A 13,797-nucleotide genomic window follows, 5' to 3' on the forward strand; every position below is an offset into this window, starting at 1 on the left:
TGTAAATAATACCTTTTCAAATCAATTTAGTATCTTGGGGGCTTCTGGAATGGAGCCATTTTATGTTTACTTTGAGTTGTATTTTACGATTTAACAAGTCCTCATCTGTTTAGGAGAATGCTGCCACAGTGTTTTGCTGTGAAGCTCCAGAAATGTTTTGTAGACTGTGAAACTTAAAAAACAACTTTCCATCAGCAGGGGGGTGAGAACATAAGGACTGATATTTCACTTTTGGGTGAACTTATCCTTTAAGCCTTTAACTTACTACTTCATACTCCATCTTTAATTGCAGCACAAGCAGTAGCCTCAGCCAGGTCAGTGCAGCTCATGATGGACAGAGTGGGTGCAAAAGCTGTTTCTCTGCACTGATGTGTACACAATTTTAGTACACCTCGAAAGACCTTTACTGATCACACGTGTTCCTTAGCCCTCCGAGCCTAACCTTAAATGAGGAAGGAATTAGTCGTTTAAATATTTAAACCTACTTTTTTGTCATCCTGCTCTGTTTTTTTTTAGCACATTTTGTCTTTGCAGCTTTACATATTTAGAAGTAAAACCATATCACCTTATCACAGGTATATCGGTAATTGGTGGATATTTTGGCCAATAAGTAACAAGAAACTGCAATAAAGAAATGCCTCAGGTATGTTGTAAGTCACAATGTAATAGTTTTTCCATCAGAGAGCATTGACATGTTTATTTTTCACTGGAAAAAAAACATGCCAGTCAGTGCATGTCTATGAACCAATTCTTACATAATGTGTGTTTGTGTAAAAAGACAAGTCATCATCAAGTTTTTTTTTTTCCTCTCAAAATTAATATTACTATAGGCCTAAAGAAATCCATCAGCCGGTCTCCACACACACACACACATCCTCTTTCCAGCACCTTCCTCTCCGTCCATTGTCCACCCCTCCTTTTCCTCCCATTTCCATCTCTTCCCATCTCTCCCTCAGACAGCTGTTGTGTTGAGGTTACAGTACACCTTGTGGAGGGGCCCTCCCTTTCATCTCTCCCAGCGGTTTTATGGTGCTGTGTGAATGTGCGAGGCTTTTTAATTAGGCTCTGCACCCAGACAGGCCCCAAGGCTGAGGCAGCGCCGCTCTGTCTGAAGCTCGCTCACTCCCTCTCTCCATTCCTTCTCTCTCCCTCTCTCTCCGTCTTTCTTTTCTTTCTATCTCTACTGTGTCATCTACTATAATCCCTGACGCTCTCTCTCTCTTTCTCTCTCTCTTTCAGCACAACAAGCCTCTGTACTCGTTTGAGGACAACGCAGACTATGTCTATGACGTAATGTGGTCGCCCGTGCATCCTGCGCTCTTTGCCGCCGTGGATGGCATGGGCCGCTTAGACCTGTGGAACCTCAACAACGACACTGAGGTATGTGTGTGTAAATAGGTCACTACGGGCGTGTTTTCAGTGTCAACTCTTTGTGTTGATGTGCGTGTTTGTTTGGTGTTCTCAGGGCCTGTTGCTGGGCCTCGGCCCGAACCGCACAACCAAACACCCAAGCCTTTTCCCTCCCACCGGCCCCCCACCGCCAACTCCTCCACATCCCTCGCCACACACACGAATTCAAGATTCCCCCGTGGGCGTTTCCCACAGCCCTCACTTTAAATCAGACTTAGTGACATCTCCTCATCCCGCCTCCCACCCAGACGTCCCGCTATAATATTCCAGCAACCTCTGTCCAACGTTCAGGCAACCTCAGGACCCCGCCGCCTCTTCTCATCTGCCTCCCACACTCTGTCCCTTCAGTGAAGCACACAGATGTGCAGGAGACCGCGAGCAGAGAGCCCCAGCCCTCAGTCCGCAGTCCCATGAACATAAAGGAGAAAGTTCAAGACAGGGGTTGAGTTTCTGTGTGCTGTGGGGCGACATTTATTTTCAGAAGAGAGCATTTGAGGCCAGTGACGGAAAGATTTTGTTATTCAGCTTAATTATATACAGTATGTAACATTGAATAAAATATAATCAGTATATAGTATAAAATAATAACTTACACACCTATTTTTATAAGAGAGTAGCAATCTTAACTCTATTGTGGTAATTTTATTCTACAAATCATGCACGTTTTAACTTTCTTGCAGAAAATGTGATAATAATATCTGCACCAGTCTTGTGTCTGTACAGTAAATACTGTAGAGTGTCACACACTTGTTGGTTCCAGTTTATTAAATGTAAGAATTTGCTTTTATTTTTCATTTATGATAGTAAATGAAGAGCCTTTGGGTTTTAGATTGTTGGTTGGACGTCACTTTGAGTTGAATTAAGATTATTTTTTAAAAAGTTTGACATTTTATGACTAAACAATTAGTTCATTAATCACCAAAATAAGTAGCAGATTAATCAGTGGTGAATGTTAGTTGTAGCCCTAAAAAACTGTATGAAGCTACAGTCAGCAGCTGGTTTGCTTATGTCTTGGCCACACTACATGACTTTCACAGTTGCCAGATCGCTGTGCTGTTCACACAACACAACTTTCTGCCTTGTAATCATTCAGTCGTTGGGCTTTGCACACTACATAACTGATCAGCGACAGGGGGTCACACCAAAGATCACAAAAGTGAAACGTGACGCGGCCCAAGCAGTCAAAGTTGTGTTGCGCCTGCTGATTTGCAGCAATAAAACAGGGAAGAAAAAGTAAAGAATATGAGCGAGAGGATGGATCTGGAGTAAAAAAAGTGCCTGCTTGGATCATGGTTCTTTGAACAGTTCACACAAACTGATCGTCGTTCACGGGAGCGTCTTTGATCTTGGCAATGGTGACATCAGGGCCAAAATCCTGTAGTGTGAACTTTGCATTAGCTTAGGATAAAGACTGAAAGCAGCGGGAAACAGCTAGCTCAGCTCTGTCAAATGGAAACGAAATCCACATACCAGCACCTCTAAAGCTCCACACTTGTTCACACATGTAGGGATTAAGAAAATAAGTTAGAAGATATTAATTAGGGAGCTTCTGAGAGACTTGTTAGTTTACATGTTGTTTTACTTGGGACAGAGTCAGGTTAACTGTTTCCACGTTTCTTATCTTTATGCTAAGCTCATTATATACTGACTGAAGCTTCAAATTTAGTTTGATCTTCTCATCTCACCCTGGACAAGAAAGCGAATACTGCTAAACATATTTCCCAAAATGTTGAACTTTTCCTTTGAGGAAGAAAAAGTAGCATTATCGGGAAAACACATTTTCAGCCATGAGTCTCCAAACCATACTTTTTATAATTCAGATAGTGGGTACCAAAGCTTTGATCACTCGGGTAAAAGTAGGGCTAAAAGGATCCTCCATCCTCCTTCAGCCTTAATACCAGTCTGCAGCTCTACAGATGCTCTCCCCTCATCAGGTCTTTCACTCTTCTTCTCATTTCCTTGCAGCCTCCTCTTGCTGTCCACATATAAAATTCCCAACTCGTCATTATGTCACATCTCAGTTGTCACGTCTCATCTTTTAACCTCAACACTGCCTCATTGGTCCAATCACCAGTGTCTTCCCTCTGCAGCACAGATGACAAGTTTCCCATGGTTCCCCAAACAGCAGCCTTTTCACCGACAGAGGAAGACTTCATTATCGACTGCCTAACTCTGCTAACAATGTGCTTTATGAGAAACATTCGCTCAGACACACACACGTACGCACACAAACGGATGTACCAAACACAAGCACACACATTCGCTCATACACAGTCAGACTAATAGCAACAGACTTCCATTGTTGCCATCATATTAAAAACACACAGGCATAACGACACTAACGGAGCAGTGCGGCGCGCCTGGTTCTCATTTCCAGCACACACACGCGCACACACACACACACACACACACAGAGAGAGAGCCAATTTAAAGCGCTCAGTTCAGATGCACTCGGGCGGAGCGGTGGTGGAAGCTAGCAGGCTAATGGCAGTCAGTCTGTGGTTAGCGCTGCTTTAAATACGCAGGAGCTCGGTGTGTGAGGCGACATGATGCCAAGGCCTCTGTCTCCACTGGTGACATGTGTCAGACTCGCCTGCCACATGTCAGGAACAGTTTATGGAAACACTGCAGATGGTTTTAGGTTTTTAAAGGTGCAACACGAGCGCGGCTGTTTACTAAAAAAAGGGGCATCGGCTCACCCACAACAGCAAACATGAGCTCAGTTATTATACAGTAAACAGCCTCGTGTGTGTCCACATTTGGATGAGAAGTGGTTAATTTGACAGCTACAGAATGTTTGTCTAACCTCCAGAGTATTTGTATTAAATCAGACTGTAATGACTAAATGCTCCCAATTTGCAATTAACATTAAGAATAGCTTAAACTGCAGTTAGGGTCATTAAATAAAGACGTGGTGTGAAAGTAAATATTATTTCAGTGTGTTTAGTTTAAAAATAGGAATTTATAGTACGTATCTATAAAACTGGTGAAGCTCTGGTTTATCTGGTTTGTTACTAACTTACACAGACAGCAAGCTGCATTTATCAACCAGGTAAATATAAAATGCCAGCGTACTCAAACACAAACAGCTGTAACTAAGAAAAAAATGTATGAACACTCTCCTGCAGGCGGCAGGCTGGAGGTGTTGTTGTTTTAATGGATTTTTAGAGGGTTTTATAAAAGTTTATGTGCCTCGTTTGAGGTATTTTAACTTCTTACCAAAGTGCACAATGTGCTGTAGGTCCTCTGGAGCTGTCGTAGGTCTTTGCAGTTTGTTGTCTCAATATGTTGTTTATTATGCAGTACATCCTAGCTATGCAATGAAGTGTACAATATTACATGATAACATTTGGATTGATATTGAATACTTTCCCGGTTTTGTATGTTTTCTTCTTCGTCCACCAGGTACCAACTGCCAGCGTGACCATCGAGGGCGCGTCGGCCCTCAACAGAGTCCGCTGGTCGTCAGGAGGGAAGGAGGTGGCTGTGGGCGACTCCGAAGGCCGAGTGTGGATCTACGACACCGGAGAGGTACAGATGATAGTCGTGTACTATTAAGCACAACCCTGATTCCAAAAAAGTGAGGAAGCTGTGTAAAAAATTGATAAAACAAATTTGATAATTTGCTAATCCTTGTTGAAATGAACTCAGTTAATATTTAGTGTTTTACCTCATCGACTTTATTGATTTTTGTAAATATATGTTTATTCTGAATTTGATGCCAGCAACATGTTTCAAACAAGGGGCAACAAAAGACTGGGTGATAATAGGTGATAGTGTCATGATGGGGTGTGAAACACATGATTGTATAACAATATTACTACAAGAACTGGTTGTGGGTAAACAATTTGTTTGCTTATGTTTGCATGTTTTACACAGCGTCCCAAACTTTTTTGAATTGGGGTATAGATGAATGACATCATAACTTTACTGTAAGGCAGAAACATGCTGTTTGTCTGTGACCAGAATCTTTTTTTGTACCGAGAAGTAAGGACAGAGTGAGCCCTCCTTTCTTCAGGTGTAGTCTTAATCATCACAAAGTAAAATCTCTGACATTTTAAATAGTGTTGTGCTGATATACTGTTAATATTTTGGCAGCCTGGTCTGGTTTAAAAAAAAACAAAACAGTTGAGTACATTGTTGTTGGATTCACTTTGAGCGCTTTGATGCATGCAGCTGGTGGTTCTCGCGGGTTTAGTTTTCAGACAATCAAGATTTAATTACACCCTAGGTGCCAAAAGCATGAGTGAACTACAATGACCAAAATTTATTGCACTGTCGCAATTAAGTTGTACTACAGGAGATTGAGAGATTTTAGTGCCTGAAATTTGAGTCACTGACGTTGCTAAATGAAACATCAGTTACAGCTCTCGCTCTCTCCTGATTCTACCAAGATAAACTGCCATGTGGTGGGAAAACTGCAGCAAATATGGAAATTATGTATGTAATTTTAACTGAAGCATGATTTTACAAATACAGTCATGGAAAAAATTATTAGACCACCCTTGTTTTCTTCAATTTCTTGTTCATTTTAATACCTGGTACCACTAAAGGTATAATACAATGAACACGACAAAAAATGCAGCTGATCACACAATACTTTATGTCCTATTTGACATTCTTAAGCTTAATTGTATTCCCAGGGTATATAAGAGGCCATTTCATGTCATAAGCAGCACTGCACATGCAAAGGCTTAGAGTGGTTTCCTGCTTACATTCAAGCCATAGCACAACTCAGAAGTTGTCAGCTCTCACATAATGCCTAAAACAAAAGAATAATGTGAAGCCACAAAGGCAGCCATCTTGGCACTGCTGGAAATTGGCATGAGTGAGAGACAGGTAGCAAAAAAACTAAAGATCTCCAAGACAGCTGTTCATTACAACAAGAAAAAACAAGCCGAACACGGCACTACCAAATTGCTACCTGGCCGCGGCAGGAAACGTCTCTCTACCCCACGAGATGACCGTGCACTCGTCCGTTCCTGTGTCAGGAATCGTCGTCAGACCTCCAGGGACCTTAAAAATGAGTGGGCACTGTCGAGAAATGTGACTTGTTCGGCAAGGACAGTTCGAAACCGACTTGTTGAAGCTGGTCTGAAGTCACACAGAGCACGGAAGAAGCCCTTCATCAACGAAAGGCACAGGAAGGCCCGGTTACTCTTTGCTAGGGATCACAAGGATTGGACTGTTGATGATTGGGCTAAGGTTCTCTTCAGTGATGAATCCAATTTTGAGTTGATGCCCACTCCAGCTAACTTACTGGTTAGGAGGAGGCCTGGAGAAGCCTACAAACCAGACTGTCTTGCCCCTACAGTAAAACATGGGGGTGGATCAGTGATGATCTGGGGTTGTTTCAGTATGAGTGGAACAGGGCAAATGCAATTGTGTGAAGGGCGAATGAACCAGGTCATGTACAGGGCTACTCTTGAAAACAGTCTTCTTCCATCAGCTGGAAAACTCTTTCCTGCCTCGAATGACTGGATTTTCCAACAAGACAATGCCCCTTGCCACACAGCAAGGTCAGTTAAAGCCTGGATGGAGAACCACAACATTCGCACCATGCCTTGGCCTGCTCAATCACCAGATCTGAATCCAGTTGAAAACCTATGGAAAATCATCAAACTCAAAATGGAGAACCACAAGCCCAAAAACAAAGCAAATTTGTTTGAATTTGTGCAACAGGAATGGGCTGCTGTGACAGCAGAACAATGTCAGAAGCTGGTGGAGAGCATGCCAAGACGCATGGCTTCAGTCATCAAAAACAATGGTTACGCAATCAAGTACTAACTCCTGTGTGTATCATGTGTTTAAAGCAAACAGAAAAGAAAACATGGAATGCTTAAAAGCAGTGTTTTTGGCAGTACAGTGCCATAGCTATTGATGTAAGAACTTAAGTGATTTTGGTTACTATCAAGAAAACCATGGAAAATGGCTAGATATCAGCTCTTAAATTAAACTCTTACGAGCTATTTTTGTTGTTATCATTATATTTGTCCAAACAAATGTACCTTTAGTTGAACCAGGCATTAAAATGAACAAGAAATTGAAGAAAACAAGGGTGGTCTAATAATTTTTTCCATGACTGTATATACAAACTGTACTCTTGTTGTGTTTCATGCATATGTGGTTCACTGACATTAGTGGAAGGCTGGAGTAGAAGTAAGAGCATTTTTTTCACAGTAAAACCTCCACATGCACCACAACCGACCGTTTTAGGTCTTTTAACCCGGTATGTTTACCCAACTGTCAGCATTGCCATGGATGTACGTGTTTGACTTTTTCTTCCCTCCCTCTTTCGTTTCCCTGTAAAATGGCCTCCGCGTGACTTTGCCATCACCACAAAGCGGCCAACCACCCTGCCTGAGCCTGTATGTTCTCTCATGTTTGGAGGGCTCTGGTTAGGATCCCCATGTGAGGGCGCGTTAGCCTAGCCGCGCAGCTAATTTTAGCGTCTTTTTGTTGTGTGGTGAGTTGGAGAGAGGCTCGGCTGAGCTGGTGGCCTCCACGCTGGGTTGATGGTAACAAAGAGTCATCAATAAAAGTGAGCGGGGTTGAGAGGTTTTATGACTCCAAAGAGGGGGTGTGTATGTGTGTGTGTGTGTGTGTGGTGGTGATGGGGGTATTTTCTTCACTCGAAACTCCCCCCACATCGCTAAAACTAGGAACAGTGCATGAAAAAATTCATGGCAGCAGTTCCGTGAGACCAACAGAGACCCTTGAGACGATTCCAGGAAAGTAAAATACCAAATCCTTATATTTCAGTATTATTTTACTCAGTACAAATTAGTTTTATGTAATTTATCAGCAGGGATTTGGACTGTTTTGGTTAGTCCTCTACTTGTTATTGCTCTGTATGGAAAGTCCAAATCATAAAACTAAAGTCTTTCAGATTGGGGTCAGTGGCTTTATGCTGCTCCATGACATGAAAATGTTTTTAAAAGCCTGACGATACAAAATCCAGCAGTGCTTCTTTGACACTTGAGCTTCTTGTACTCTGTTTAAAACGCTGCTAAAACTGAAGTCACTCAGGCACCATATACACAGTGTTCTGTCAGAGCCCCCTGCTGTGGCCAGCTCAGCTCTGTGGGGGGCTGGATGGTGGTGGTGGTGGTGGGTGGGTGTGTGTGTGTGGGGGGGGGGGGGGTTCAAAATGGCTGCCTCCCTCCTCCTGGTTCCTGTTTAATTACAGCCTGGCCATGCAAAGCGGTTGCAGACAGCTTGGGTGGCGGTCGCGGCTTCTGTCCCACTCATTCTGAGTCCCACAGTGCACGACTCTTAAAGAGGAACAGAGTCCTGCATTAGCACCACGGTCAGTGCACTTCATGGTCAGTTGACTTCTTTGATCTGGACTGAAATATCTCAGCAAATATTTGATGGACTTTTGTTTGTTTGTTTGTTTACTTTTTTCAGTCTATGATTGTTCCCAGAGTTTGAATCCTTATGATTTTGGTTATTTTACTTTTCCTGCAGCGTCACCGTGAGGTTGACTCTGTGTTTTTGGATGAAATGTTTTGACAACTATTGGATGAGTTACCATGAAATTTGGTGCACATATTTATCCTCTCCACTGGATGAACTGTAATAACTTCGGTGATCTTTGACCAAAGGCCTCACTTTGTGTTGACAGTTGTTGGAGCCATAAGGGCTCAGATGACAAAACATTTTTAAATGTTAAACAGCATCTGATTCAGGCAATGTGATGGGGAATCATATGAAAAAGGGAGGGGACGTCCTTTGGCAGCAGTACTGTATTGTAAGTCACTATAAGATCCAACAAATAAAATGCAGCGATCAATGTTTGCAAACCTTAGGCTACTCTAGCTGGCTTGCTAATTAGTCCATTAGATGTATTTCTTTCTGATTTTTACTGTATATATTGATCTATTCTCCTGCACGCATGTAGGCTGTAGTGAACGTGTAGTGAATATTAGTTCCTGGTTTAAAACTTTGTTCTAATTCACACCCACAGCCAGTCTCAGCTGATGGCGAGCAAGCCTTCTCATTTTTGACTTAACTGTTCTTGGTGTACACAATTTTTCAGAACGTTTTTGACAAATTATGCTTCTATAAAGTGATTGCGACATGTCAGCAGTGTAAATGACAGCTTGTACAGTATGTACAAAACAAAAACAAACTAAAAGTACCTTAAAACTGAAACCAAATATATAAAAACTAAAACTAAACCTTTCTGAAAAACTGAAACTAAACTCAAACAAGTATGTAAGTATCAAAACTAGTATGCTAATTCCCTGTACCTGTGTCTCTAATGTCTCCTACAGCTGTCTATGGCTCACACTGACGACTGGGGCCGCTTCGCTCGGACGCTGATGGAGATCCGTGCTAACCGGGCGGACGGCGAGGAGGAGGGGCCTATGGAGCTGGCTTCATAGAGCGGCACTCCACACCAAAGCGGAGGGACTCAGAGACCTGGCGTGCTTTTATCGATGTCACTGTAGCATGTGCACTCAGTTTTGTTTCGTTCCTACACCTTTATGTACAGCTCCTGTCTGGTCCAAACTGTATTTTTGCATTTGCTCCCCTGTAGATGCAAACTGTCTGTTGATGGGTAAACTGTTGACCTCTACCGATTTGTCCGCCCTTATTTATTTGTTGAACGATTTAAGATGATGTGTTGCTTGCAACTCGTGAGCCTACAGTGTATACAAAGTGGCAGTCTTATAGCCTTATGAAGATATGTGTACTGTAATGATGCTTTGCACTACCGTAAAATGAAAGCAGGGTCCATAGACTAGTCATGTAATGTTTACAAAACGTCATGTTCACTTTATGTTGTGCTTCTTTTCTCTGTATTCTGCCTGCATGCGACACAATCCTGAAATATTCCAGATGCATAAACATGGGGGGTGACTATGGTGACGTTTCCACACGTGGGGCTTCGTGGCTGCTTTATGTCAGTGTATCAGGGGAAGTGTGATATTAGCACTTTGTCTTTTGTTCTTAATGAGAGCGACAACTGTATATTCTTTAATGAACTGTAACGATTATCAAGAGATATATTGTAACGCAGAGTGCTCGCTGTCAAACCCACTATGTTTAATATTAAAGCATAGCTAATGATGAACTGCTGTGTGTCAAACTGGGGATTGAAATAAAAACTCCAGCAAACATCAGTTAACTAATATAAGTTTCTCTTTACTCTCGGTACACATGTTGCTGCCAAACGTACAGTAAGGCACGATGATTACACACCACATGTAACTCCTACATCCTCGGTACTGTACAGATTTAAATACTCGTGCCAGCTGTCTCTCGCATATTTACACATCTGCTTACATTTAGACCTGAAACCAAACATGTTACAACAGTAAACATTGTGTATAGTCTTTACATTCAAGTACTTTTTGGTCATATATGGTGATCAGCACACTACTGAAAGAGCGACGCAGGACTAAAATAGCTGTATATATATGAAAATATGTCTCTGGATATCTCTTATGTACAGATGTGCAACATTCATGATCGGTTATTAGCCAGCGAGGTGATCATATGAGGAATGTGCAAAAGGAAGACACGGGAAAAAGCTGCAGCTTCCAAAAAACGTGCAGTTAAGCCCTTCTGCTGCCTGTGTGCATATACTGTACCTGCTGAACTGTATGAAAAACAGCTGCATTATAATACGACTCAATACAATGTCAATGAACGGTAAAATAAATACTGCACGACTTTCCAAGCGTTGTCTTCGTGTACCCGTGCTAATTAGCTAAATTACCATATATATGATTAAAAGAGGAAAAATTACAAATACTACAAATAATAACTTGGTGAAAAAACAGTCAAGTCTTCCACCCCCCTCCCCCACCCGTGAAGGTTCAGGGGGTGCTCTCACTGGAGGGGGCCTCCGCTGCTGCTGCTGCTGCCGTCTGCACCATGTAGCGTGGGAGATGGAGTCCAAACTTGCTCTCGATGCCAGCGAACGTGGCCACGGCCAACCTGAAGCCTCCGATGTGGTCGGGGTTGGGCGCCGGCAGGCTGATCCGAGACTTGGGGGTGGGCTCCGAGCCAGCCGGCTTTCTGTGGTGTGGAGAGACGGGGAAAGAGAGACGGGGGGGGGGAGGAAGCCAGAGGCACCACGAGAGAGTTGAAAAAATGAGGGGAGAGAAAGGTGAGCGAGAGTGTTAAACAACATAAACACAGATGTTATTTTAACACGACTTGGGAGAAAGGGAGTTTATTATCATCATTTATTAATATTATCAGATTCACCACAGAAATCTTAATAGGAAATCTGAAGTGGAACATTTCTCCCGGAGAGCAGATCTATATCTAATCCCTCAATTTCACGTCCAGCTTCGTGATACGCTGCCAGACACAGCTCACATTGACTCACAGAACCACATCTTCATGGGATCTGCAGTTGATTTTGTTTCACTGTCTCTGAGCAAGAGGGAGCTTCATGTAAAAGTCACGAGCTATTCAGCAAATACATGCATGTGCAAAACAGCTGTCCATTAAAAGAAGCGTTTTTCTGAGTTTCACTTTGAGAGGTTCACCACCTCTCTTCCCCGCTGGACCTTTTTAACTGTAGAAAAAGGGGTGAATTATTCCTGAGAGGGACCTATTTCGAGGAGGAAAATGAGCTTGTTTCAATCCCAGAAGTGGGGCAAAGTACGTGCACAAGTCAAATGGGTGCTGCCTGCCCTGATCACCGTGCGGTAAAACTCTCTCCAGTTGGAGAAAATTGTCACATCCAGAGTTTTGAGTGAGTTCTGTCGGCGAATGTGCACAGAAATTATTTTTGGTCTTGTGGCATTTCTTTCTCTCTGGTGGAGGAGGGAGGAGCAGCTACTGTCTGTTGAAATTAACTCTATTGTTCTGGTGGGAGACGGTCTCTGATAACGAGATGAGCTCACTGTCGTATTCTGTCTTCAAAAAAACACAGGCAAGAATAAATATCTGTATGTTTTTTATTGTTTCACTGGTAGATGACGGGGAGGTTTAGAGCTCTGTGACCACAGTAACAGCAAAGTAAAATGGGAAACTGAGCTTGTTGGAGGGTCAGTAAGAGAAAATGAGACTTACTGTCCTCCAAAGTCAACATAGAACCAGCGCTGCAGGAGTTCATAGGTCACCAAGGTCACTCCAAACTGAGGCGAGGATCTGAACACACGAGCTGCAGGAAGGAGAACAAATGTGTTTATTTAAATTTGTGTGGGCACTTATCTATGCAAGGTGTATAATCTAAGCTTGGTTTTAGAAGTGACTTGTACATGATGAAGTCAGAGCTTTCTCAACGGCAAAGTAATACTATTTCTGTATATTTATATCAATCTAGCAAGTAAAGAATGATTAAATTGGTTATCATGCTTTCCATGATAATCTTGAAATCCTGAAAAGTATTAGAAATACAAGATACTTAGTTTGTATTTCTGTGTCGTGCCATGCCAAACATTTGGTTCATCCCACATGGGATTGCAAAACAAAGCAATTTATCAAACACCAAAAAACTACGTATGCAAAAGCAATGAAAACAAACATTATACGTATGTACTTCTACATACTTTAAAGGTGCAATATGTAAGAATTGGCCACCTGTTGACAGTAACTACAAAAAACAGGGAGCATATCAACACAGTAACCGCTAACTGCTGCTAACTCTAGCTGCCGTAAGGTAGTTAGCTCAGTTAGCCGTGCAGCTAGCTGATCAGACTGGTAGCTCGGAGTACATAAATAATTATGTTGTGATATGTATAACATGACGTTAAAACAAGGAGCACATTCCTTTACTGCCTTATCTCTGACTGATGTCCAATCTGGCACTTTTAAGAAGTATTATACCTGTGAATAAAAATATAGGTTCAGGGCAGCCTGTCTACAGCCTGACAGGTAAAAGTTTAGGTCTTGGTGAACATTACCTCCAGCTCCTTTCCAGAAAGCCCGAGGTCCCTCCTCTCTGAGAATCTTCCAGAAACAGTCCACCAGCCCGCTGTAGGTGGTCTGACCGGCGCGTGCCGCCACCTGTAGCCTGGTCTTGATCACGTCAGCTGGGGTCACCAGAGAGGCCGCTGGCATGCCTGGAGAGGAGAGCACAAGAGCTGTTACAGTCGTGTGACACATTTTCTTTTAAACAGCCGGATGTGTTTGATTCTAAATAAGCCCAAATTTAAAAATCAGCCCCAAACAAATGAGATGATTTGTAGAAAGCAGCCATCAGCGAGCCAATGAAATCTTCCTAAGTGCATCTGATAGAGTGGTTTTAGCATCCTTTGTTCCCTCTTTTAAAACACGTCATCACGGATCTTGACCATCTTGCAGGAACTCTGCCACATACATACACTATACACAAGTAGGGGCCAGTTCCTATCACTTCACCATCAACCAATCCATACCACCAGCAAGGCCATTATTTAATCTCTACCTTTTTTCTTC

At 42.6% G+C, this 13,797-nt stretch overlaps 2 protein-coding genes across 2 annotated transcripts in view; one reads left to right on the plus strand and one right to left on the minus strand.

Annotated features, from left to right (window-relative positions):
- Positions 1-10,072, plus strand: part of LOC140993699 (cytoplasmic dynein 1 intermediate chain 1) — a 57,967-nt gene extending 47,895 nt beyond the window's left edge. Inside the window, exons 15-17 of the mRNA XM_073463214.1 lie at positions 1,240-1,380; positions 4,816-4,941; positions 9,690-10,072. Of these exons, the coding sequence (XP_073319315.1) occupies positions 1,240-1,380; positions 4,816-4,941; positions 9,690-9,800 (378 nt within the window). The 3' untranslated portion in view covers positions 9,801-10,072. The remainder of the gene's footprint in view (positions 1-1,239; positions 1,381-4,815; positions 4,942-9,689) is intronic.
- A 1,168-nt stretch (positions 10,073-11,240) lies between these two features.
- The window catches only part of slc25a13 (solute carrier family 25 member 13), a 52,676-nt gene continuing 50,119 nt past the window's right edge, over positions 11,241-13,797 (minus strand). The window contains exons 16-18 of the mRNA XM_073462793.1: positions 13,284-13,442; positions 12,451-12,541; positions 11,241-11,442 (exon numbers count right to left, since the gene is read on the minus strand). Of these exons, the coding sequence (XP_073318894.1) occupies positions 11,241-11,442; positions 12,451-12,541; positions 13,284-13,442 (452 nt within the window). The remainder of the gene's footprint in view (positions 11,443-12,450; positions 12,542-13,283; positions 13,443-13,797) is intronic.

This window comes from Pagrus major, chromosome 3 (genome assembly GCF_040436345.1).
Source record: "Pagrus major chromosome 3, Pma_NU_1.0".
NCBI lineage: Eukaryota > Metazoa > Chordata > Actinopteri > Spariformes > Sparidae > Pagrus > Pagrus major.